This window comes from Falco peregrinus, chromosome 4 (genome assembly GCF_023634155.1).
Source record: "Falco peregrinus isolate bFalPer1 chromosome 4, bFalPer1.pri, whole genome shotgun sequence".
Lineage (NCBI taxonomy): Eukaryota > Metazoa > Chordata > Aves > Falconiformes > Falconidae > Falco > Falco peregrinus.
The window spans coordinates 53,269,195-53,296,900 of record NC_073724.1 but is presented as its reverse complement, the minus strand read 5'-3'; the positions used below and the strand labels follow the sequence as shown (position 1 = coordinate 53,296,900).

The following is a 27,706-nucleotide window of genomic DNA, read 5'->3' as shown; positions in this document are numbered from 1 at the left end:
CTGACAAACTCAGTGTCAAATCAGGTTTTGCAACGTCTCATAGCAATGTGAGTTTAGCATTCCTTTTTTCCAGATATTCCAGTTCTTGCTGGCAAGCAATTAAGGCTCCTTCTGCAAATCTCTCACAGGAATGAGAAAATAGCTTTCACCCAGCTCTTTTCTGAGGTAAGTAATTTTTTCCTCTTCTCACCAAGCATGACTACTTTATCTAAGGAGAACCTAGCATGAATGCAACATAGCATGCAATACCTCCAAGGTCACACAGTTCTCAAATCAAGCATAAGATCAGTCCTGCAGAAGTTAGCTTTCCTCATATTAAAGCACACTATCCATTTGATTTGAAATACAACTGTCAGTAGGTATTCAACCTTTCTTCTCCCTCATAAACAATTCAAAATGTGTCAGCAGTGGGACTCCCTCCTAGCATCTGGAATTAAGAGCAAGAGACCAGAATAGTACTTCTCCTTCCCTCACCATCTTAAAAATCGCCAAGGCAGAGCAAACGTGTAACACAGACAACAGCAGCATTGATTTATGCGAGAGCCAGTGGTGGTTTTCTTTAACATAAAGCCCTTCAGAACTTCCTTTATGATGAGACAATTGAACAAACATACTGCGTATGGTATGGGTAGGAGGCAATTTGTTTTACAAAGAAGCACGAGGAAAATCATACCAGATTTACTTAGCCCAGCAAACAAATGCCAATTCAAAAAGCACTTAAACTGTACCAACTGGAAATTAAATACGAAGAGTAATTAGTTAAAGCTTCAGTTTTAAGAAAAACTGGAAAGTGGCATCCCTCTTCCTGAGAAACTTTTGCAGCGCCATCTGCTAGCACTCCACAGTGCACAGCCACATACGACGTAGCTGCTTGCTCCAGACAGACTGCAGGAACACTCAATATGCGAGTACATTGCAGCACAGAAGTCCTGACTGCTGGCCTGAGCCAACAACTCCCTCTCTCCACAGACTTCATTAGGAGTAGAGAAAGACGGCTGCAAACACATTTGGAAAAGCCCGTTCTGCACCCTGTTGTGTTACGGCACTGTTACAACCTCGGGCTTCTCAAAAACAGTGTCCATACTGTTTCACAGCTTCTACAATAGGTAAGGTCACTGGTTCTTCCGCTGGCTTCTCGGCTATAACAACTGCTATTTTCTTCAAGACTGCTGTTACAATACAGTACAACTCACACCAATTTAAATGACGTAGAGCAGACATCTATCTGCTCCTACACACTCTCCAAGAGATGACATGGCTAACTGGGACTGATCAGAAACAGCTTCTTGCAGAACCTCAAGCTAGGCTACATCCCTGTAAGACTGTTTCTATGTTTTTAAGTGGAGCGGGGTATTTTCCTTACCCGGAGAATCTCTCTGGAGATATACGCTATCCAGTCTTCTTTCAGAGTATTCCCTTTCGTGTTCTTCACAAGGTCTGTGATAGAGCCTGCTCCACAAAACTCCATAACAAGCTGCAAAACAGGTAAGAGCATGCTAACATTAAACACAGTTCCAGCTGTCCAGCAAAGCAAAATAATCAGGTTGCAGCACTGATTTGGGAAACCCTCGAAAAGAAGAGAATATCATTTATTTTACATCTCTGCCTGGAAAATGGATTCAAACCAAATGTCTACAATCTGTGTCAGACATATATGGAATATGTCTCACATTAGCTACCACATCTTCAAGGACTGATTTAATCACTGTAATTTAATGCTGGGAATCTGGATTTGCTCAGCTATGCAAAATGCATTAGCAGCAACAGCAGTAAGAGCACATCCAATGCTGAAGGAATCAAACTGATCACACCATTGCAACACATCTTACCCTTTAACTCCCATTTATTTGTGGAAGAACATGCACTGATGTCTGTACCCTGCCATTTCAAACCCAAACTTCAACCCTCTAGAGGGTGTAGATGAGGTGGGATGAGAAATGTAATGGGTACAATTCTCAAGTGCAGCTTTCTTTTTACAGTCGTACATTCTCACTGCTCAGATTGCCTGCCTCGTTCCCATGAAACATGTTACTATCTAGCTGGGAAATAGGGAAAAAAAAGTTACTTAAAGAGCAAATCCATTGCTAATAGCAAATCTTAGTTCAGCCATCTTCTTAAGGATGCATGATTAGCCTATGTGATTCACTTATCTATCTGTTCAGGCAAGCACCAAATTCTATTAGCTTGTCTTTCCATAATGTGATATTTCTATCATACTCAAACTGTATCCAAAAGGGAAAGACTTATGAACATGCTTGAGAAACATTTGCTTACCCATAGTTGGTCGTCATGTCCTGGAGGACTTTTCTTAATGAAAGCACCATAATAAGTTGCAATATTTCTATGATGAGAATATTTCTTTAGCATATTAATCTCCAGTTTGATTTCTTCTTCTTCGTCCTTTGGAAAAAAAAAACACCAAAAATACACCATATGCATGATGAATTTCCTCTTTCATGCAAGTACATTATTTAAAAGTTCAATTTATATCAGCATCATGCTCAGTAAACACATCCTATGTTCATGCCATCAAAATGTTGTTTATTGAGATGGTCTAAAACAGAACTTACTTTCACAAGTTTTCAAGTAGTGTAAAAAAGCAAATGAAGGATGCACTGGACTTCATCCATGATGGAGCAGGACAGGGTCTGTTTAAAAACCCTATGCTTGTAATACCTTAAGCAAATAAAGAGCTAGCAGGCTTTCATTCTACACAATCCAGAGAACCAGAAAACCGGAAAAATCTGTGAATTTATGAGAGAGGGGTATTACTTCCATCTTCCTCATTTTTTCTAAAGGAGAATTTTGAAAACTGCAATCAGTTCTATTTAAATGCCAGACAGCAGCTCAGACCAGGCAGCTGCTGAAGCAGGCCCTCTGAGGTGGGTCCCACCTTGGTGCCAGCATGGGGCTTGCACAGGAAAGCAGAGGTGGAGTTCAGGAATTCCCCTCACTGCACAGACAAGGCGTTTGCCTCGTGCACCAGTTTCCTCCTCCTCCATCTGCCTCCACGGAGGAAGAGCAAGTGCATTAGGAAGAGAGGGCCAGGGGCTGGGGCGGTAAACAGGATGCTGGGACACAAAGACAGAGGAAGGATTTCCCCCAGCTCCCCCGGCCTCAGTGAGGTGCCAAGCAGAGAGCAGCTCGGGTGAAGGCAGGTCATCTCTTCAGAGAGCTAAAGTGGATAACACTATGCAACCGCTCCTTTAAAACACCCACAATCCATTTCTGAAGTGACAGTAGGATGTGTTGCATGGAAGGGTCCACACACATTTTGAGGTGACGTCTGAGCAGGCAGCAGATACAGAAGTAGGAGCAGACACCATCCCACCCCCAGCTCTCTTACCACACCTAGAAACTGAGAGCCTTCAGCCAGCACCTCTCAAGGCAACAAATGAAAAGGCAGCTGGTTTACCCCTTTAGGCACGACCTTTATTTGCTCCACAATTTTCTAGCCTTAGGTATCCAGGGGGTAAACGTCTACCTTAAATTGATTCCAGGAAAAAAACGAAACCTCTGTTCCCTAGGGTGGCTGGCTGATGGAAACGGTAGCACGTATTTTGATTATCCTGTAATGTCAAAGCTGATTACATGAGAAAATGTTAAGCCTTAAACTTCCTTGCAATTTGTACCATGCTAGCAATCAAATATCCTATTCACCACATACGCAGATGTTAATACTAAGTACATGTTAACTATTTACACACATTGGTATGCATGGCTTTAGCAAAAAGAAACCACCCTATGCTACAACACAAACATTTATTTCAAATACACTATACAGGGGGATGCAGCGCTTATTCATAATTATGAGAAAACTCCCAAAATGCACCAAGCTATTCTTAAATCTTCTCATGATGCATCTTTGAAGTAAAACACTGCATATTTCTGGAACACTGAACAAAACAGTAAAACAATCTTGTAAATCAAAGTTCCCAGTGAACAGCAGCCCTGAAAGTGTTATCAGAACAGGTCTTTGAGCCAAAAGCTAACTCAGTGCTTCCTCAGCTGCTTCTGTTGCCCTTGCCGTTTTGTGATTTTTTTATTTGGACCGTATGCAAAAAAACAAAAACCAAAAAAAAAAACCACCAAAACCCCCATGCTTATACTAGAAACTACCACTATCACACTGAATTTAAGCAAAAAAACTCTAACAGGGGGTTTCTTAAACTTAATGGTTTGGGACTTAATCACTGATAGGTTAACATGTATAATTGAATTAATCTGCTATTTTGTAGACTTCTTATATAAAAATTATTTCCGATCCTCAGCACATGGAACACAATAGCTTTTACAATACAATGGGCAGGATGTCCTAAAGGTTGTTCATGTTTATCTATTGCAATAACAGCCCAAATGACAATGCTTAGACAGGACCTCTTCCTGAAAAATAAAATAATTAAAAAAAAAAAACCCCGAAGAACAAACAACAACAACAAAAAAAGGTGCATAAAGACCCAGTAGACCGCCACTAGTTACTGCCCTTTCAGTTTTTCCTTGTGGCTATGTCAAAGCACCTGCTCAACAGCCTGCAGCAACCCCAAACATCTCCTGTAACTAAGACTAATAATGGTCCTAAACTCTTATTTCAGCTGTCATTGAGCATTTGTCCACAACACAAATAGTGCCTCACCTACAGTTCAATCCAGTCCAAATTCCAGTCTACAAAAATAAATGGATCCAATAATTCTTGCCAGGCTTTGGAAAACTCCACTTACTTAGTGTGGATCGATAACTACCTGGCACTGAGTCCTGAAGACTTTGTGGCGACAGGAACTATCATGAGGATTGATCAGCACAGAGAAGGCTGCAGTACTACTGTGGTACAGCAATTGGTGTAAGATTAAATAAGGTGGCCAGACCAAAATTGTTCTGTTCCAGTTTCAGGAACATTTTTTTCCAGGGTACAACTCATTTCATTCCAATGTGGATATCTGAACGAGGCCAAACAATGTGCACCTTACCAGTGTTTACTTTTCCCCAGTAACCACACAAGGAGGATGAGGTCATTAGCCAAGATCCAGACACCAGTATTGCAGATGTGTTACATCAGGGTGAGATGAATCCCACCCAAAAATCTCACCGGATAAGACCATTTCAACACAGGTCTCCTTATGGACACATGTGCCGCAGGGAGGGCAGCCTGCAGAAGGGGTCCTCCTGCACAGAAGGAGGTGTTTCGGCAGCCATCCTGGGATTTGGACATGTGAGCCAGCCTCAAAGACAGAAGTCCCTTCACCTCCTCCTGACAATACACACGCTGCACCACCACCACTAACAGTCCCTCTGTTTGCAGAGGCGCCAGGATCACAAAAGGAGAAAATTAAAACCAACTGAGGCGAGAGACTGTCATTCTCATGAAGTAATACAAAAGTACATCCTTTTTTCTTGGAGGACAGAGGCAGCTGGTGAGCCTTTCCTAGTGATTTTATGCAGCTGGCATCAATTACCACTTTGAGCCATTATCTTTGGATACAAACTCCCATTGAAATCTTCTTTGTCTGGCCTGTGATGGGGCTGGTGTTTTATACTTACACATTCACTGTCAGTTTGTGACAGCACGTCTGATTACCAGTAATTTTTGCAGTAAGCTATACTTTTGCAAGACTCACGTGGTTAAATCAAGCTTGGAGCACTTTCCATGTGTTTCCCTTCAGAAATTAAATGGACATGTCAGCATCTCTAGGGATTTCTAACTGCAATGCTGATTTATCAGAATGACTTTGCCTGTAAGATTAAAAATCACATACGCCCACACAGAAATCCACCAATGTGCATTAAGATCATTTCTAACCATTTGAATTAGCACACTAAAAACAGAACCAGGCATGCTACCTCCCAGGGTGCCAGCTAGCGGCGCCCGATCAGCTCCCTTGTGGCTGTAGCACAAAATCTCAACACTGTTTGCTCTTCCATTCATCTTTGCATGCTAAATATCAGGTGGGGTTTTTTTTGCACGCATCAATGCAACTGCATCAGTTGCATCAATGGCTTGTCATTTTCATTACATCACCATTTACAAAACTGTGATTATTTAAGTATCTCAATGATTTAAGTATCTGACCATAGTTGCCACTGGAGTAATTCCTAGACAAACAAAAGCTGCTACAGCAGATCCATGTAAGGAATATTAATCTAGACAGCTTGATTATGCCATTTCAGCATGTTTTCCAAAGGTAACCCCCTCTGCACCATTATTGCAAGAAAATCCTGCTTATTTATACAAATTCTTAGAAGATGATAAATTCAGAAGCACTTTGCTGGACATCATGGTAGGGAGGGAGAAGAAGGGAACTACAGCTTTAGAAGTGCCAGAAGCAGGGAGGACATAACCAAAGGAAAAGAAAAATTACTTCATGCCTGCCCTGTTTTTATATACTTCCCTAAACATCTTTCTCTAGGTGCCTCAGAAGACAAAGCAAAACAATCCCAACCTGGCCCAGCACTGCAACTGGTAATTGGTACAAGACCCCTATGAGAATCTGTCACTAAGAAACACAGCCAGGGGAGTAAGGGGGGAAATAACATGGTTTCCCAAGGTCTATAGCACTAGGAAATTATGTCAGGAGCTGAATTAAAACAAACAAACAAATAAACAAAAAACAGCCCCCCTCCCCCCCCCCAAAAAAACACGCCCAAAGGTACAGAAAGGAACTATCCCAGGGCATGTACGTGGTGACCTTCCATCCATACTCCCCAGAGTGGAAGGGCTGCCTGACCACTGCTCTTTGCTAGCTGTTGATTCTGCCCTCTCAAGGGATGGCACAGCTCAGGGAACAGAAACCCAGGGCAGTTTCAGAAGATTTTGTTTACCTGAGCCATATGATGAGGGGAAGCATAAATGAGAAAACACAGTCAAGCAATGATAAAGCAAGACAGCGTTCTGTGATGAAGGTAAGAGCAAGTTTACCTGTCGCACCACATGATTTATATGCTATCCTAAACCAGTTTGCAGGGGAATACAAATTAGTCCCTCCAGTAACTTTCCTTTTTGATTTAAGAAATGAGACAGTGACAAATCTCAGCTTTCCCCGCACAAATGGCATCCAGTCATTTTAAGCTACAACCAAGTGTTTGAAGAATTAACATCACTCCCCAACAGTGGAAAGCCGACATGCAGGTTGAAGAAAAACAGGAGAAAGTCCACAAGAAACCCAGTTTATTTTCCTTTCCGCTCCCTCTCACTCTTCATTTCTGCTCTCCACCCACATAAATAAAAAAATAAAAAAGTCTTAAAAGCCAACAAATGCAAACAAAAATCCTTCTGGATAAATCATGACACCAACTTTTACAAACAACTATTCTGCTTGTATGTCACATCCTCCCTCCTCCCCACATGCCAGACCCTGGCCAGCATCCATTCAGAGCAGAATCTGTCTAGGACAGGGAAAGTCTGAATAGTGCCTAGCACAAAAGGTGACCTTTTCTGGTGCTGGAATCCATAATACATACACTCGTTAATAAAGTTCTCACACACAAGGGAGATGCTTTGGTAAGAAGAGTTGGGGCAGTATTGCACACAGCACAGTATTTGAACTGGGAGCTGTAGCACTGCCTCCAAGCTAAGAAGGACATTGTAATTTTGGGAGGAACCTAACCACAAGAGCAATGAGACTCTGAGTGCCGGGCAAGTCCCTGCCAGTGCCTGCCAAGGTAGAAAGTTTGAGTAAAGCACAGCAGCTTGCACTGCAGAGAGTGCAATGTGGAAAAATGCAATCCCCTCCGATGCCACAACAGTGTTAGAACTGGAAATATGACATGAAGTAGTTCTGAAAAGAAAATACCAAACACAGGCTTCTTGAGAGGGAAAGCCTAAACCGCTTAGAAGAAAAGACTTTAATCAAGACGTGCAGTAAACATTTAACAAGTCCCTCCTAAATCTTAACATACAGAAGTTTCCAACTTTCTTATTACATCCCGTCTTTCTTGAGTCTTTTACAGAGCCTTTGAGCTTTGTTACCCTCAAGCTAAAGACCTCATGGAAGTTTATTTCCCTTCTCTCTCCTCTGCTACCTTCTCATGCCCAGCATTCACCATGCCTGTCCCAATTCATGTGCAAGTTCTCTCTTTCACAGACCCCTTACCCACAGACTCTTCCCATCTTGGCATCAACATGTTCATTTCTCTGCATCATTCTTCAAGTCCTTCCCAAACATGTGCTTGTTCAAAGGCCTCCAGACTGTTCGCCCTTAAGAAAATGCAGCAGTCATGCCACGCACTCAGTGATGCTGAAGGAGCACCAGATACCCAGCAAGCAGTGGCATGGGTGGTGAGCATTGCCCCATCATCACTGTGAGGGCACCTCTCAGAATTTTCCCCTTGTACACATATGCAGCCCATGCAGAGAAAGCCCTTCATGGGCTTTACCATTTGCAAGCTTTCTGGAGCCTATCTGATCACTGTGAGCTCCCATCAGCCTCTGGGCTTGCTTCTGCTGTCAGCACAGAGCCACACTGCCGCGAGTAGCAAACTAGCAACACTGCTCAGGCAGAGCGATTGCAGGAGACGGCTGTGATGCTTTTCCAAGGGTCAAAAAAAAAATCATAGTTTTGTGAGAACTGGCTGGCAGAACAGTGCTGTCCTTATGACCACATTTGGTTACCTTCAGTAGCAAGATTTCATCAAGCAGGTTAGAAACACACTTCCCAACACATGCAAAACAGAGGCTGCTTTGTCTCCCCTTGGCACAGCACCCTCTCTACTGCATGCTAAAGGCACCATCTGAAACAAGAGAGAAAATGAGCCAAATTGTTCACAGCAGTGCCATCGCTGAGGCTGCAGCCATAAAGCAACAATTAAATTAAGTGGACAAAAAAGCATGAGGGAGGGCTAGCTCTTAAGCAGGATCCCAGCACTGCCTGAGGAAGCCTGTGTAACAGCATTGTGCAGGCACAGGAGATGGAATCACGTGCAGGCAGGAAGGAGCCAAAAACCATGTGAAGACAATACTTGTCTGTTGTCTCCCCCCAAACCACCTCCTCTGCCAATCACGCCAACAACAGTATTTTCTTTCTTGCCTGATGTGTCCCCGATGCCTTCGCTGGTCACTGAATGAGCTGCACTGAAGGCACTGAAGGCACAAAGACTGCACCACTTCTAACATCCCCCAGTGAAACCCCAGGGTGCCATGGGCTTTTCTGAAGACAACCAAGACAGAAACCTAAGGGCAAATCCCTCCAACCATTTCCAAGGCTACTCCCTCAATCCTGGTCATGATTACTTAAGAGTTTCCTGCTCAGACTGCATGTTTATCCCAGCTGTACAATTCAACTGTCCATCCTCATCAAGCCTAAATTATTTACAAACTATGCAACAAACTCGTCTTGTACTGACATCTTCAGAGTGCTCATAAAAGTGGGAAGGTTCGGTACCCTACTTCCATTACTATTATTCACAGTAAAACCAGCTGTTGCTATACAATTCTACATCCAGTCTCAGGGTTTTTTTGTGATTAGAAAAAGCCATCGCTGCAGATATGAAGAATAAGTCTGTGTGTGAAGCAAAGAAATTAAAACAATCTCCTATATGCAAAGCTCCAAGCTCCGACAATAACAGGAGACATAGATGCTGAAGAGAAATCAGGCTTATGCACAAAGCCAAAAAGTTGCATACATTTTTTACTTCAAATCTCAGTGTGCATTTGATGCCAAGGAAAGCAGCATCTCTTGGGAGGAGAGAGCCAGGGGAGGCATTTGCCCACTGCTTGGCCCCTGCTCTCCCCAGGCAGTGTGAAGCTCTGCCACTCCCGCCCTTCCCAAACGGGATTGACACATGGGTCCCTCCCTGCATGTGCAGTGCAGACACTGCTGGGACACAGCGTGGACTTTGGAGATGGAGAAGGCTCCCGAGTCCTGCAGGTTTGATGCAGCTGGAGAGATTCAACAAGAAACTAAAGTTCTAGTTTGAAACTAAGCTTTAACTTTGACGGTAGTGGGGCAGAAGGCAAACATCTGAGAGAGAAAAGAAATCAAAAGGCTGAAATGACTGAAAGTGGATTTCCTATGTACCAAACACCACACAGAAGCTATATTAGCAGAAATTTAAGCTGGGAAGATAAAATACATTAAAAATGGCAGCTCTTGCATAACATGAATGTTCTTCTAGTACATACGTCACATCATGAAAACCTATAATTACATGAAGACACTGATCCCCTTAAAAGACAGATTTGTTCATTATACAGCCTCGCACTCAAACTGATCAACAAGTCCTGTAGATGAATAAGGAAGAGGGTTTTATTTACAGCCCCTCTTTCATTTTGTACATTGAATAAAACATATATGATAAAAACCAAATAAAATATCCCAACAGTTTGCGATCATAAATCCAAAAGCTGTAATCACACATAGCCAAACAGGAACAGAACAAAAGAGAGGAAGGAAAAGTAATCCCACTTCGGCATTTCCTCAGGGCTGTTTCATATAGGATCCTTTTTTAACGAGACATGGGGCTGGAGAGGTACCTGACAAGAGAAATTCAGAAGCTCCATCACATGCCACCATTTCTTTGCCCAACAGTGATGGAGGGTTTGGCACTGCTCAATACGTAATATTATTTAGACCAAAAGCAAACACACAGATTTGCGAAGCGGTGGGAACTGACTGGCAATGATACTCCAAAACTAATCATATATTTAAAAATTAAATAACAAAAAATATATAGGGGGGTGCATGAACAAGCACCACCACAATTGCCAGAAGTGAGCAGCGCCAGCCACAAAGCAAGCACCTTGCACTTCCAGGAGACACAGTCCCACCAGTGACCTTCACCCCTCTACAGGACAAGTCCCACCTGAGGTGGAACTGACCTGTCCCCTTACGGGCACCTTTTCCCCCACACTAAATCGCAGGCACCCAGAGCAGCTATGCTCCAACCTTCAGCACAACCGCTACATGCCTAAAATTAGAAAGAATGAATCCAGGTTTTGGTTATTGGTAGCAGCAACAGTTAAGGCCAGCAAACCGCGGTTGGACGACTGCAGTTTTATTACCAGCCGAGGCTTCTGAACCCACATCAACTGGTATATGGAAGAAGAACTTTGTAACACATTGCTAATCCCTCAGCTGTCCGCAGTCCCTGAGTCTTCTAGGCTTTAATTAAGCAAATCCTGCTCATTAAAATGTTGCCAGTGCTGCAACTTTTCCTTCCAAATATTTAAAACTCCTCCTGCAATACTAACAAAGTCCTGCATTTTGTCAGAAAATGAGTACTAAGAAAAACTCTGAAAACAAAATTACTGCATCTTCCTTTGCAGTGCACCAATCCACTGCTGTGAAGTGACATGTCACTTAGGCCATCATTATGAAGAAATAGACTTAATGTTTCTTTTCTACAGTGGGGTACCTCTGACAGAGGTCTAACAGCGATTGTACTTGCCGCTTGTAATCTACACTCTGTTTTACACCCACAAAAGGAAAACTTCAAATTTTGGGTACGCTACAGCCTCCAAGAAACACCTTGTAAGCAAGGACTAGTGTGAGATCATGATCTGACTTATTCAACACAAGGTTTCTTTTGTGAAGCAGCCAAAATATGTAAATTACCCAGGAATAAAAGGAATCGTCTGATCTGTACGTGTGTCTTACAAACATGATTGAATGACAGTGTGAGTGCACAAGTCCTTACAAGTTTTAATTGCAGGTAATCTTTGCCTAAAGGTTCAACACTTCAGCACCTCCTGTCCAATATTAGTCACTGCTCAGCCTCTGTCGGTAATCCGCAACCTTCTCCTCTGTCATACACAGAGGAAATACTGCAGATGCAAAATGCCAGGCACAAACATGGAGAACCCAAGAAGTTCAAAGGCCCATTCCTCTCACCAGACAAGGGGTGGAAGGGACTGCAAAGAAAGCTGAGACACCACCTCACTGTCGTGTGTTTGAGAAACAGGCTGAATATATACTGTCTGTGCAGACCATGAGTGGCTAGGGTGAGAAGGGAGGAGACCTGACCAAGCCCTACAGGCTTGTCAAATTCCATTTTCAATTTTAAAAATACCCCAGAAAATACCTTCAGTATTTTTCACTGGCATTGCAAGCAACGACTGCTTCAAAAGCTGGCAGGAGGAGGCTTGCTCCTCCTCCCTTTGCCACCATCTCCATCTTTTCCTCCTCTCTCTGTTTTTGGTGAGAACTGCTCCTTCCAGCAGCAACAGAGCAGAGGATTAACATCAGGTAGCTGTAAGGCAGTTTACACACACTCACTGAAATACCCTGTCCAAGCCCTCAAACCAACTGCTTCTTGCTGGGGAGGAATGGTTTCCTTCTGCAGTGTGCAAACCCCAGCCATGACTGATGCCAGGCCAGACCAGGGGTTTCTGCTTCTCCATGCTCTTCTGCAGCATTCCTGAAACCTACAACCCAACAGCAGATTTGAGGGTGAAAAAGCACCACCAAGCTCAGCTACTCTGTGCGAATAAACACAAAAGACGTAACTAGAAATACCTGCGTTGAGAGCAGCTTTCCCAGAGCAAAGACCTCTCTTCAATTGGCTTGTTCACGTAAAAATGAGATCCACACTTACAACCCTAAGGGTTTTCCAAGCAGGAAGGAATATGAATATTATATTTTACCTCTAAAATACACTTGCACTCAGAAATACAGCTCTTTTTTAAAAAGGAAATCCATTACAGAATGATTTACAACTGACTGACAAGATGATGATGATGATGACTCTGTAATTATCAGGTCTGATCACTCAAATTACAATTTACCAGCAGACACACAAACTACTTGATTCACAGCTAACATTTTCTTTAGCACAGAATAGGTCCTTCCCACAACAAGAGGGGAGACAGTCAACCTCTATCAGCAACAGCCAAACGTCTGGGAAGAATTCAGAGAAGTCTGCAAGGGGCAAATTTCCCTTCATGTTTGTGTCAAACTCTTCCAGAGGACAGATGACAACCAGGGCTGTGACCAAAAGGCTTTTTCTTTGTGTTCAGAAAGGAACAGCTATTAGACAGGTATAAAGGTATGGCCACGTCTGGGCATGCGTGATAAGTGAGCTCTTTATAAAATCAGTTGCTGAGGTTTTGAATTTCTTTGGTAGATTAATGCTGACTTATGCACAGCATTTAAAATTGCCCTGCACTGCCAAAGCTCTATAAAGGCTGTGCACTTTAGTGTACAAGTAAGTGCATTTGGCGTTACGCCACTATGTACAAAATCATTTTCATGCAGCTGCCAGCAGAAGGGAACTATATTCTTGGACCAGATGTTTTTGTTGTCGGTGCTGCCAAGCACGCCTGGAAACCTCACAGCTGAGAGGTGCTGTAGGAGTGAATTAACAATGAACAGAGCCACAAGATGCTCATGCCCATCTATCAGACGGGGTGTCACAGTCCCCTCTCTCCCTTCCTCCCCCTCTCCAAGCAAGGAAGCTGCCTACAGCCAGCTAATTATTTACCTGCCTCAGAAGAAAAGCTCTTATGCCTCCATCAGGATAAATAAAAGCAACAAGTATTAACAGAAAATATTACACCCCAGCTGCATTTACCCTTAGCTGGGCGGGTGACAAAGAGACCAAGATTAACAGCCAAGAAAATAGGACTGGAGAAAATATAAATGGTCTTGATACTACAGTATGTGTTTGTTTTTGCTGCTGGACTATGAACAGGCTTGCATTTATTAAACGGTATTTCACCTCAAAAATCAGAGCCACTACAGCATCTCACTCTCCAGTTTAAAAACAAACAGCTCAGATCCCAGCCCAAGTCTCTCACTCCTAGGCTGAAACCCTGAGAGCGCTGGCAGGAGCCTGGGGACAGGAGTCCACTTCCCAACCCCAACACTGGCTCCTGGTGAGGCTCGGCTGCTCTTTGTCCTGCTGCCCCTGTAGCTGCAAAGCAGGGGCTCCCACCAGCCCCCGACCTGCCAGCCTTGCCTTGCCTTTTGCAACTGCACCACAACTAGCAAAAGGGACCCTTAGGGCTACAGGGACAAACATAATAAATTGTCGGAGAACTGCTTAAAACTGTGGATGTGTATGCCAGTCTGAATATGAACAAGGGAGCCAGGCACCAATACCCAGGTGCTGATAAGAAGAAAATGAGGTTTATTCAGTCCAAAACTCTCCCTTGACAGGTCAACCCTAAATCAATCACAAAGCTGTCAAGAGAAACCTGAGAGACCACGCCACTTCACCCAGAAAGCAAAAACCCTGCACCAGGCAGGGAAGAGGTGACAGCACAACCTCCTCCCCATCCAGGCTGCAGCCTTCCCCGGGGAGGAGAAAGGCAATGCTGCTCCTTTGGGTTTCTGGTGACAGGGTCACTTCTTTGTTCATTCCACTTGCTGGCCATCACACATGTTCAAAGCGAAAGGCAGCAGAAAAAGGATGTGTGTGTGTGTGTGTTGTGAGCTAGCTGGGATCTGCTTTGGGGTCTCTTTTCTCAGACAGGCAGTTCAGACAGGCACAGCCCACTCCTGTACCACAAGCCACTGCTAAGAAGTGACGCTCGGCAACTTGACTATAATTCAAATGCAGGTGTAGCATGTTTTACTAAAATCCTCCTATACAGGAATAATTTGATCTCCCTCAGAAAGCATACTGTTTTGGTTTCCCCAGCCTCCAGCAGCCACCACAACTCCTGCACCAAATGTGGCCCCAGCCTGCCCAGCTGTGCCCACCCACCACTGTCTGCACGGGAGCTGCGTGCAGCTCGAACACCCTGGAGCAGCACTTTCATTAAGGATAAAATCAAAAGTTGCATGTTTAAAAAAAAGACCAAACAGATGGCCTCTCTTGTCCAGATAAATGGTCTTCTCAGGGACTTTTCCCTTGAAACAAAAGTAATGCTATCACTACTCAGGGTGTCAGGGGAAGATGATTCATGAGCTGAACGAGGCCTGTCATTCTGTGCTCAGGGTATTCACCCTAACACATACAACCATTTTGCACTACGCTAGGACCATAACATGACAAAGTGATGGACTCAAAAAACCTTCCCTTAATCACACCGATCGAAACTGAACAAAGAGCAACCAGCCTAGCCAAAGCATTGTGGAGGTAGGGGGAAGCACTTACATCCAAAGGAGGAAACCTGGATTGTTTGGAGAGCTTCAAAATTGAGGAGGAAATGCTTTAAGGCACCGGATTTGCTCAGAGCAGAGCTCTGTGACAGTGTGTGACAATGAAGCCATACACAAAGGGACAGGCTGCAGCACCCCTGCCAGCTCCAGCTCCACCACCAAGGCAAGAATCCACTGGTTGGTTTGGAAACATTACCAAGCAGCATGGAAGCAGCAGAAATCCCACACACAGCAAATCAGACCTCTCCAACAGCTGGAGAGAGGCAACTAAGTGAAAGACCATGTGTTGTGGAGGTCAGCTTCTGCCAGACTACAGGCATCTGAACAAAGCCCGTCATGGCTGGAGGCTCCTCTCCTGTGGTTTCCTGCAGCCTCATCCCTCCAATGGGCACATGAAGAAATCCCAAAGCCCAGTCAAAAAGGAAAGCCTCACAGAAATTGCTGGTTAAATTGGTTAAGCTTGTCTTTGCCGGTTTACTAACAAATGATGCTCCTCTAGGAAAAAGCCTTTAGCTGCGCTCTGGCTGGCATGAATTAAAAAAGAGAGGGGTGGGGGGTACAGATGAGGAAGAACAAGAAGGCTATTACAAAGATAGCAAAACATAATAATAAAAGAAAAAAGGAAGTTCTAAGGTTGTGGGTGCTTTTTTAAAGAAAAAAAAGAAGAAAAAAAAAAACCAAAACAAAAAACAACTCTCCCCAAATCAGCTCCATCTGTAGTCTCTGAGCATCTGGAGGTTTCTGCCAAAGTGATCAGTAGCAAAGAGCTAGCATTTGTCTTTGAATCACAGCCATTATGTGCTCCAGCGTTCCCACACCACCAAGAGAAACCAGAGGCGCTCACAATTCTCCCTGGGCTAACGCCGAGCCGCTGATCCAAAACACAAGGGATGACAGCAGTGCATGTGCGCTGCTGCATATAAAGGCAAGGCATGGTGGAAAAAAAGGACATTACTGCTTTTCATGTCCTATAAAACTTCCTCACTGAAAGCAGGCTTGGCTGAGGGCAGCTCTCCAACTCATTGGCAAACCTCTTCAAAGCAAGACATCCAGCTAAGGTCGTCTTTCATACAATACAGCCCTTATTCCCTTATGCCTTTGGTTTGTGAGTAGACACTTTACCCCAAGAGCCATAGTGTGTACAGTCATGCAACAGTCGCAAGCCAGTTCTGGCCACCTGTCCCCAACACCGACACTGTGGCACTGGTCTGGAGAGCAGGCACATGCTTGTGCACACCTGCATCCCCTGGTCTCTTCCCTTCAGGGAAGTGCAGGATGCCACAAAACCCTTCATCTGCTATTAGCTGCCCACCAGCCCTACTTGCCTCACACCTGGAGGGCCAGGTAAGGCCCTGTTTTACCATTCATCTTGTAAAGTTAATAAAAAGAGGTAAAAAAAAAAAACCAAACCCCTCAGATGAAATGAGTTCTCTGAATGGAAGATACAAAAAACTGCTGAACACCAGTAAGCTTCTATGGTCTCATAACTCAATGGTCCCTGTTACGTTGCTGTGTTATCAGGTTTCAGAAGAAACTTCTGGCTCTTCACATCATGTGGAAGGCAAGAAGGTTTCTCACTCTGAAGCCCTCTGGTGATGGCCAAAAGCACAGCAGTCACACAAGTACTTGCTTTGAGTGCAGTCAAGAGGATATATGTATACAAACACTTGCACAAGAGATGACAGCTCATCAGCCATGCCAGGTCAAGATGGCCATGTCTCCAGAAGCATGTAACAGCTTGTGGAACCATGCTAAGCAGAGTGTTTGTGGATGTTTATCCACACTCTTAGGTAGCTATTTGTCTTCCAAAGGCTGATGAATACCAGTACTTTTTGAACAATCATGGATTAGACCCCTAATCCAAACCAGGCATCCATCCATCATGAGTGGTTCTTAATTAAGACTCAGGGAAAAAAATGTAGAAAATTCACAAGAATGTAGGCTTGATACTAGATGTCATCTTTTTTTTTTTTTAATCTCAAACACTGAAATACAACTTTTTGGTGTATATTGTACCTTAGCAATAGGCACGATCTCTGTTGTCCACCAAACACACAATTCCTGAATACCTGAGTTTCCACAATTGTATTCATCCCATGCATCACCACGCTGCAGAGAAGACCAGTGAAGAAACATCTTCATTTTTCTCTAAGAAAAATTCCTATTAACTGCCCATCAGTCTTCACCCCCTCTGGATCCAGCATTGCCTCAGGGATGCTACTGTGTCAGCAGGTCTTTCCTATGAAACTACAACAATCTGCCCAAACCCACTGATTTGCATTCTTCTGCTTTATCAACCATCGATATGAAATTCACCTGTTAGGAAACTAACTATATTTTTTTTATACCTCAATGTGGCAAATTATTATATCATATGCAACAATGGTAAAATGAGCAGTCTCCCACAGTGAAGTCTGCTCTAACACCTTATATACCTTAAGACCGCATTATTGCCAAAGAAACTGCTGATTTAAATCATACCTAACTAATATCTGGAGGAATAAAAAGTGATATCCAGTGAATAAGCAATTCACACAAGCATGTACAGCAAGGGCAGGCTGGGCTTTTGATTCCGGACTTCACTTAAAGCAAACAGATGTCTTTCAGAGGTAGATCTACTTTGCCTACCTGGATTAGCCCACTAAAGGGTTGTTTTCTTTTGCCATTCACTAACCAAAGCACCATTAAACTCAGGATTAACAAGGTTCTTTGCCTGCAAATACGGGGCATGGTCCAAAATGTGGTTCACCTAAGCCAATCTCCCACGGGTCACTACATGAGAGGCAGCTGGCATCACATCCTCAGCACGTGTTTTTTGGCTCTGCCATTGGAACCGAGCTTGCCACCCAGCAATTCTTTGCTCTGACATTATTCTGAACATTGGAATTAAGAATCAAAATAAATGTTATGGAAATGGTCCAAAGCAGAAAGTGAAGTAATTTCTGAGGCAAGCAAACAAGACTAAAAATAGCCTGTTGCACAGTGGAAAGAATCAGAGGGTGAGGGAATACCTGCAGAAGACTTTTACACTCCATTCTTTTATTCCTGTATCTGCAGGTGTGGAGCACCACAAACAGTCCCTCAGCGGCCATCGCAGGTGGCCTAGGAAGATGCATCCAGGCTGTCGGAAAGGCGTCGCAGCCAGCTTTCCTGATGGGTTCACACTGCAAAGGGATGGCTGCTGGGATACATGCCCCAGGTGGCCTCACAGCTGTAACGCTGCAGAGATGCTGCTGCTGCAGACCTGCTCCTGGCTGCTGGCTGCCTCTCCCACTCCCTGCCCTGCCTGGCCCCTCTCACCCACCCCCAGCAGCCAGCTTTTGCTGGGGCAAAAACAGTAGAAAGCTAATCTGTGTTCAAAACAAAAAAGAAAATACTTCTTTGCCAATGGAGCCCTCTAAATGGTACATGGGGAGCTGGGAAAGGGGGGGAGGGGGAGAGAGCCAGGGATGCCCCTACAGTAGCAGCCAGACATCAGATTGGCTTTGCTGTATTGTGAAATCACGTCTTGAGGGAGAAGTAAATAGAAAACAGTGAAAACCCATAGACACCTATGTCAGTAGGAAGCACTGCTATCTCAACAGGATGCCATCTGAATATTTACAAATAGAAAATGCAAATGTTCCTCCTTTCTTTCCTGCCAGTGGGAGAAATCTTTTCCTGAATTTACATGCATGTTTGTTTGTTTACTTTTGTAGCCATGGGAAAGAGAATGTGTTTGCATTTGCACGCTGATCCGTCCATTTTTACAAGAACAGTGCAAACTAACAATTTGTGTTCCAAATCAAGACTGGGCTAGGTACATTTCCCAAACTCTTCCCAAACCAGAATTGAGGAGCAGCAGCAATTCTGAAATAGGAACTGACATCACCCTCAGGGTCTCAAATTTGAGTGGCGACTTGTTTGCTCTGATCTATAAATCACTGCAACTCTCATTTTATAATTGACTCAAGGCCTCCCATTTGAACAAATTGTTGCAAATGGGCACAGCAAGAGAAGCAAAGAGAAAAATTCAGAGTGAAAAACAACTAACTCATTTATAAATAATGGCGTTTTCTCACAGGCTCAAAGAGAGGAAACACCAATAAATGCTAGAGAAAAGGCCGCTGAGGTAAAATACGCAAGAAACAAATAAAACCCTCCTTAATGGTGCTGCCTTTGCATCACTGTTTCCACAGCAGTGACTCACAGCTGCCTGGCTGGGAGGACAGGTTAGCGCAGGGGAAGCCAAGCAGCCAGCAGCCAGCCATGGGGATGCTCGCCCTCCCTGCTGCCTGTGGTCTCTTGGCCCAATTCCATTCAGTAAAATACACCACATAAGAAAATTATTTTCAGGAATCATGGACACTCTCCTGTCTTGCTCTTGCACACAGAGCCAAGGTGCTTTGCCAGACTGGTAACTGTTATCTGAAGGTCCGTGGGCTGCTGCATTTACACTAGGATTTCCACTTAATTCTTACCAGCTCTAGAATCAGACACTAAAATTTAGTTTGGGAAGAAGGAGCTACAACGGAAAATATCCCTGCTCTAGTGAAGCACTGCAGAAACAACTCATACACCAACCAACATGCAAAATATCGAAAGTTTATTTTTGGAACTGACCCCTCCACAAGGCAGAGAGAGAGATGCCTGTGAAGGCCCCCATCATCCTGCAGAATTAGGTGCAAAAGAGAGCAGGCTGATGAACTCTCACCACGTCTTTTGCACCAGTGTCGTGCTGGGTAAAGAACCTACTATTTTACCCGGTGGATGTGAGGCAAAACACAACACCAATGTTGCTTGCTCTCCACGCAGGAACAGTAGCTTCTGCTGCTGCTAACTCCCTCACTTCTTACAGACACACCGTTCAGATCAAAACATTTGAGAAATAAAATCTGACATGAAAAAAATCAACAGGGAATCATCAGAACAAAAAGATGCCTCTTTGGCCAGACTCCCATTGGCCTAATCATGCTTGAAGCAGGGTCCTACTAAGAGAGATGGCACAGAAAGAAGAGCAAAACTAAACCACGTGCTTATTATGAAGCACCACTCTTTACAATTTAATGACAACACCTTTGCACTTTTATTTAACAGTAGAAAAATGTTCTCTGCCAGAGAGGCTACACAAAGCACACTCAGTGGGCTTTAATCCCTTTTGGATTAAACCTATCTAGAGGAATGTGCACAGGACCCTTGTTGGAAAGAACTTGAGACACTTCTAGGCTCAAGAGACAAACAGCATCTTCTCCTACACTGATCAGCCAAACTAGTTTACACAGCATCTTCAAGGCTCTTTTAATGCTTAGCTCAGCCGTGTGCCTCCAATTGCATATTTAAGAGACTAGGCACAGGGGCAGAAGAACACTTTCCTGTTAAGCACAAGGGGAGCATTTACCGTGGTTACAAGCCAGCTTAGAGTACAATGAATTCCCAGTTCCTTGAGCATTAGCACTTGCTGCCATAATCTCTAGATTTAGGAGCTGGGCTTTAAGACTGTATTTTAGCCAACAAGTCCCTACACAATTACTCAAACTGCATCTTGCAAAAGGACGCTGTCAAGGGACTCAGAGCAAACCATTTTGTCTCATTAAATGCTAGAGAATAACATTGCTATTTTAGATTTATATATACGTATGCACATGTTAAGAATGAAAAAGAGGAGAGAGATCATGCAGGATAATCCCAAATGTACAAGACTATTTGTGAAACCATAAACTAAAGCAAGAACCAAAGGGAGATTCTAAAATGCTTAAAAGTAGATTGCATGTGCTACCCTGCACACACTCCTATAGTTGCAGCACTCACTGGAAAGTCAAGCATTATAACTTTTTCTTTAAAAACAAACAAAACAAAACAAACAAACAAAACAAAAACCACAAACAAAAAAAGCCCTCCTGATTTACTGCAAAACAGCGGCCAGCTGACTGATAACGGACAGTGGCTAAGGTCTGCCTACCATTCCCAAAGCAGAGGCTATAAATTTCAGCCTCTCCCTCCTCCACACAGCTTGCCAGTATTCACATAACTTGTCAGGACTTTGTATCTTTGGAATTTTTCCTCATCATCAAATTTGGCCAAAGTTGGCCAGCAGATCCAAAAGGTAATTGGTGGAAAAGCAGACAGGACACAGGCAATATTGCCAAGAAGCCTCATTTCCTTAGGAAGTCAAGATAAAAATATGGAATGTCGCAGCAAAAACAGGAGGAGCCCACGGGCAGGTGTGGTTTATGAAATCACAATTAAAAACAGTCAAGGAAGATTACATTTCAAGCACATATAGCCCCTTTAACAAAAACAGAAAATTAATTCCCCTGCCTTTGATCCTAATGCCCAAACCAAATTTTCAAGTGCACCTCTGAAAGACAACAACTTATACTTGACCTGGGATCTCTTGCTTGACTATTCAAGTAGGAGGAATATGCCACAGACGCAAGTTCAGCCTAGATACTTGCTAAAATGAAAGCACAATGCTCCGTCACAATCCCTGTTCGTTTTGCTCTGCCCAAACTGGCAAGAGCACACATGCTTTAACACTATAGTGACAGGGTTGCCTTGTTTCCCTTGAGTAGACAATGTGTCTGATTCACCAGGGGTTAATTGAGCTGTGCTGCATGTCTGACAGAAATGATACAAAATGCAGCCCTGTACTTTTTGCTGTTATCTGCACACAAAACATTTGTTTCCCATCAGAACTCAAATCTCCTCAGACACCTCAAACAAACAGACCTCAGTGCTTGGGAAGGCAGCAACAAATCGCCCGCATCAAGGCCACCTGCACAAATGCTCCCCTTGGCTCAGAAGAAATGCTCCATCTCTAGAACTTGTGCACACTATTACTGCTCAAATTCACGTCGGTGCAGGTATGGCCAGTAGGTTAAATATCACAACTGTGAAAGTATCTGCATACTACCCACACTAAGCCATCATCACTGTTAGCATTAGGGTCTAGATTTCCCTAACATAGATACATGCTACCAGTCATTCACATACATATGAAATCACACTGTCATTAGCGACTGCCTTGTCACTGTTAGCAGGTTTCCAGATTACTGCAGGTACCAAGCCTAAGGACTGAAGAAAACCAGGCACAGGATTACTTTTAAATGCATGAGTATTGCCCACTTGGACTGGTAAACAGTGCCCAAAAGCTAGAATTCAAGCACCTGTCCTGCTCATTACAGTGATGGTAACAGACGTCAATAGCTCACCTAGATGACTTATCCTTTCCTTCTGAGTGTGTCAATGCAGTTGCACCATCAGACCAAAGGGAAGACATTTTTGAAGAAACAGTCCAGACTTGTACAAAGAGCTCAAGACATGCAGAGAAATCTTCTTAATACGCAATCCTGCCCTTCTGCCAATGGAAGTCAGCTGTAGCCTACACAGCCTTCTAGTTTCCATTATGTTCCAGTACTAAGCATGTGTTCTCACATACTGATGAGCAGTAACAGATCTCAGTGCCACAGATGAGGAGTATATCCTGAGCATCATCTGTTGTGCTACAGCAGAGTGTTATCTGGTTCTCTTACAGCCAGGTAGGCAAAATTTTAAAGCTGTCTCACTAAAACAAGGAGATTCTTCTGTGCTCCAAACTACCGCAAAGTTCCTTTTATGTGGCCACAAATTTAGTCTGTGTAATCTAAACCACATTACGATTTACAGAGCACCAGCAAAACATTTTCTGCTAGACAAGACAAAAACCTTGCACATCAGACCTGGCATAAGCATACAGATGAGGAGAAGGCAGAGGCAACACCATTTTCTTTGCACTTTCTTAACACGGTGATCCATAATCAACCTTGAGTATGAAGCCATCTCTTGGCCTCAGTTGAAAAGCCATGCAACAGGAATACTACTAAATGAGCATCATGAAGCCTTCACAGTCAAAGCACTTTTGCTGTTGAAAGATAATAGATGCCAGTGGGGCAGCAATGGTGCCCTCAAGGACCTTCTTGGCAAAAGGAAAGCATTTGTTTCTTCCAGCCTTGAAACAGTCAGGTTCCAAAACAAGCATGTTAAAAATATATAGAGCAGTATGCCCACAAGGACAACCAACGAATAGGCTGTGCATGCAAACAGTCTTCCACTCAAGTGGAAATCCTGCACTAAGAAGAAACCGTATGCTGAAAAAAGTAGATAGAGAACCAAGCATGTATAAATGTTTTAAATCTCTTTTTCTCTCCTTGTTGCCCATTTTTCCCCCAATCACACATTATCAGTGTAAAGTTGCTCTTTGCTGGGACACAGCAGCGCAGAGCCTTGGTGCTCAACACCAGTTCTCTCCAGTTAATCCATGTTGTGTATCATCTCCCAAGCTGCTTGGAAACAGCCATGGCTTTCTGCTCCGACCTCAAACCACATATGGTGCACCCTATTCAACCTCCCTCTTGCAGTTGCATCAAATCTGACATCCTCCCCTTCCCAGATGAGCTTCTCCAGTGCAACAGTCTTACTAACTACCCCAGGACTCAGATGAAGAGAGTGAAAGTCTGTCCTTTATCCAAACTGGTGCCAGCACTGCTCCAGGAAAGTTTCTTGGATCACGTCCAAAAATTGCAGAACTGACTCAAGCCAGGTGCTAGATGTATTTGCCTTGCTGGGAGATAAAAGTCTCTGCTCCTTGAATGAATGTGAGGACAAAAGGCTCTCCAGAGTTACATGTCGCTCTACTCTGAGTATGAGCTGGCAGGCTAAGCACTGCTCTGCCACCCAAGGACAAGGGCGCTGTGACCTGCTGGACACCATGAGCCCCCATGTGAGGTCCTACACACAGTTGTCATGCTGAAGACAGACAAGATGACTTCTGCATGACCCAAACAGGGATCTCGCAGAAAAGCAAGCAGCATGGAGCTGACAGGAGCGGCTGCAGAGCCTGGTCCCACAGAGATGTCAGCCAGCATCACAATCCTGCCAGCACTGCAGGGCTGAGCCTCCGGGCATCAGGGCCATGGTGGTAAAGCAGGGAGAACTGTGCCAAGCTGCTGAGCAAGGACATGCAGCAGAGGTAGGTGCAGGTTCTCAAATTAAGGAAGAGAACAGTAAGTTACACAAATGCCCTGCAGCTCAAAAAAGGCTGCCCCGCTGGCTGCAAGACTATTGTAGCTCTTTCTGACCTCCTACCATAGCAGACGTTACAGCTCAAGGGACCACTCTGTCTGGCTCTGTTCTCCTCTGAACTGTAATAGAAAGTTCCAAGCAACCTTTTTTTTCCCCCTTCTCCTCCCCACCCCCCCCACCCCTTTTTCTTTTGTTTTGACCTAAACCCTCAAAGAGATCAGAGGTTAATCAGCTTCAGAACAGACTAAGCAGAAGGGCTGTCCACATTGTAAATATCTTTCCTATTTATTCCTTTTCCACAGAATTTCTGTGTTTCACCAGGTAACTGTTTAACCAAAGACTACAACATTTTGTACAGACTAGTAGTAAGCAACCTCACATTTGAGGGACAAGCAAGCAGGGTGCCAATACTGCCCATGGGAACAATCTGGATTTTTCAGTCCCTGATCCATTTTCCCCAATTCACAAAAAAAGGAAGGGACATGATAAAGGCTTTTGGTAGCTCTACTGGCTTCAGGTTTGCTTGCTTTGGCTAACTTCACAGTAAGTACAGCCATGGACTGGTATGTAAGTACTTCTATCAGGCAGCTGCACTAAGCCAGGTAAAGCAGTGCATTCATGTCTCCACACTAAAAGGCCAGCCCATATTCAGCTTCTTCAGACTGGCTTAATTCAGTTCTGTTGCACAGTGCTGAGAGGATCATGATCTGCATTTCCCAGCCTTCTAGAGTGAGGCATCAACTTTGTAATTTTCTTCCCTTCAAACAAATCAAAATCCACAGACTGTCTATGGGTTTCCATGAAAAAAAATAATAAAAAAAAAAGACACACCCCCCACATAAAAGCGCAAACTTTTGGTGTTTATTATTTTTGTTTTCCCTTCCTTTTGTTTGCTTGCATGTGTGGGAAAACACACACATTTTTATTTATCTGCAGTGTTTCTGCAGACCACTTTTAGGATGCCTTATGGATGATGGATAGATCATCCATATGATCGCAGTTTATAACACCACGTAGGCTGTAAGACAAGAGACTCACAAGAATCTAAGTGACTTGCCTACTGCAACAGAAAAAAGCAGTCAGTAGAGTTAGGAAGATGGTAATTAATAATTCGGGTAACCTTTCCTGTCTAGGTACAGGAGATGTGCCATGTTTCTCTACAGGCCTGGAGATTTTGGTTTGGGGTTGTTAATTTTTCTGCAGAGCATGTACAGAAAGGGCAAGACAGGCAAGCACTGAAAGCAATCCAGCTTCTTTCATACATCAGCAGGATACAGTATCCAGTTGTTTACTTAGCATAATTTTACACAGACTAGACTGGACAAGTCATGAAACACTGGGCACAAGAGCTGAGAAATGCTGCTATTAAAAAAGGCATGCGGAAAACTTTCCTAAGGGATGCCAAGAGTGTGTGTGGGAAGAGGTAGGAGGAAGCAGCAGCAGCATCAGGGGTTATAACAAACAGAAATGAAGCGATTGTGTTTTTCGCTCAAAATCAGCTACTAAACCTTTCAAAGAGAAAAGCATCGCTGGAAGGGGAACACAGGAGTAACACTGGAAACAACCATGCAGCTGCAAAGAAAGCCTCCAAACAGTTAAGCAGAATCAAGCCATCTGTTTAAGGTCTAATGCAAGTTAACAGCTTAGATGCAGGCAGATTTGCCAAGTAAGCTTTGCTAAGGTTTTAAATGTTACTTGCTTCACAGGAAAATGGATTCTTCTAACTAAAACGGTGACTGCCAAATCTTACAGCATACTTGTGTTGTTGCATCTGATAACATCAGTCACAGCTCACTTGGTATGCTACAGTGCCGCACACCAGCGCACAGCAAGGAGCTTAAGGCAACCTAACAGCAGGGTCAGCGAGTGGAAGGGGTCAGCATGGACTGAACACAGCCTTCTCCAAAACAATGCCCCAAAAGGAACAGAGATCCTACAATAAAAAGATTAAAGACAGACTACAGGAATCTCTCCAATCGTGCCTCTCCCCACAACACACAGGCAGCCTGAGAGTCATCCTACATATGTACATTTTGGAAAATAATTTTTAAAGCATGTACATGCTGATTGCTCGTACTGTTCCCCTTTTACGGTCATTGGGCTCATTCCAACAACAGAATAGCTGTCAATTGATGTCAACTGGTGGTTTTTTGGTTTTATTCATTCTATGCTCCAGTGAAATTTTTTCACCCTACACGTGCTCTAGCTTCGCCTTCAGAAAGCGAAAATAGGGCCTACATATGCACCATTATGTAGGAAGACTTAGAGATCCTGCAGATCTTACAGTTCCTTTAGTGCTTGCTTTAGTGCTGTAAATCTAAAGATCTATAAAGATCCACTCAATCTTCTGAGTCTTTTCTTAATTTGTTTAGAGAGGAGGAAAGTGGAAGAGACAGGAAAGTTTTATGCACATCAACACCCCCCTGTTTCAGGCAGCAGTACTAACTAGTCATAATATATTCAAAGATCAAGCTGATATCTTCAGCCCACCTCCTCTTTTCTCATCCTTACCACCATTCTTTTCAAAATTAAAATCTGAAGAGAAAACCACAAGAAAAGCTGAGAAGGATGAAGAGCATTTCCACAGTGCCATGTACATTACAGAGCTGTAAAGTTTCTTTTGGTGTCTCTAGTTGGAGGTTATACTGCCTTGTTTTCTTCACGCCAACCAAAACTTCTAAGGTAAGCCACCACTCCGACTTTGACAGCCCTCCCATTTGGGTGATCAAAGCTTTACAGCCCAGAACTGACGTAACCTTGCTGATCCTGAGCAATGTGTGAATTGCAGAACTGAGGGCTTGAAAACTGAAAATTTGGGGTGTGCCCACAGAGCATGCCGACCCATTAGGCTTTCTACCTTGTTAAGCGTCTGGCAAGGCAAGCACTGGATCAGAGGTATCCCAGAAGAAAGTCTTGTCTGTTCTCAAGGCAGGTTAGACAACACAGATATCCTCTACGGCACTACTTGTATTTAAGCAGAAAGGCATATCGCTGCCAGTAAAGCATGCACAGAGGCACAAAGCACCTAGAGCTTCAGTAGCCGCTCATCAAAAAAACCCACAATTTCAGTTTTGTGGAATTTCCCACTCAAGCCTCTTTCCCCAAGGGCATGAACACAGTGTTACCATTAGCTTACCAGAGCAGTTCATCTAACTGTAGCTTGTGAAGCAGGCAGAGATGGTAAATTTGAGGTTGTGGTTCCTTCAGCACTTCTTTCAGGACAGTGCTGAGGGTGGCAGTCACTGCCCCCTCTGTCCCCACATTCTCTCCTCCCACCGTCCCCATAAGCTGTGGTGAGCTAGAACGAGGATGCAGCTGCACAGTCCACCAGCAGAAGGAGGCGTTCATGAAACCATCCCTTGAGGAACCAAAGCCATGGCTTGATGATACGGACATCTCTACCAGCAAAGTCAATTTGAGCTACTGCCCTTTCTCCCCCATGGCTGGCAGCAGCTCTTTTCCAGTCTCACGCCACCTTCTTCACAGCGACGGCACAACTGTTTGTAATGTCATGCGCTAAACTAGATCAATGAACCGATCCAGGTTATAAATAACCAGGGGAAAGAGAGAAGTGAGAGTATTTTTAGCTTAGAACTGGGGCCTGTTCACTGATCCAGGTCACCATCTGGCCCTGG

General features: G+C 43.9%; 1 protein-coding gene across 10 annotated transcripts in view; it reads right to left on the bottom strand.

Annotated features, from left to right (window-relative positions):
- Positions 1-27,706, bottom strand: part of MAP4K4 (mitogen-activated protein kinase kinase kinase kinase 4) — a 170,727-nt gene that overhangs the window by 59,693 nt on the left and 83,328 nt on the right. For all 10 annotated transcript variants that reach the window (XM_055801333.1, XM_055801334.1, XM_055801338.1 and 7 more), the window contains exons 4-5: positions 2,275-2,400; positions 1,364-1,474 (exon numbers count right to left, since the gene is read on the bottom strand). In XM_055801333.1, the coding sequence (XP_055657308.1) occupies positions 1,364-1,474; positions 2,275-2,400 (237 nt within the window). The remainder of the gene's footprint in view (positions 1-1,363; positions 1,475-2,274; positions 2,401-27,706) is intronic.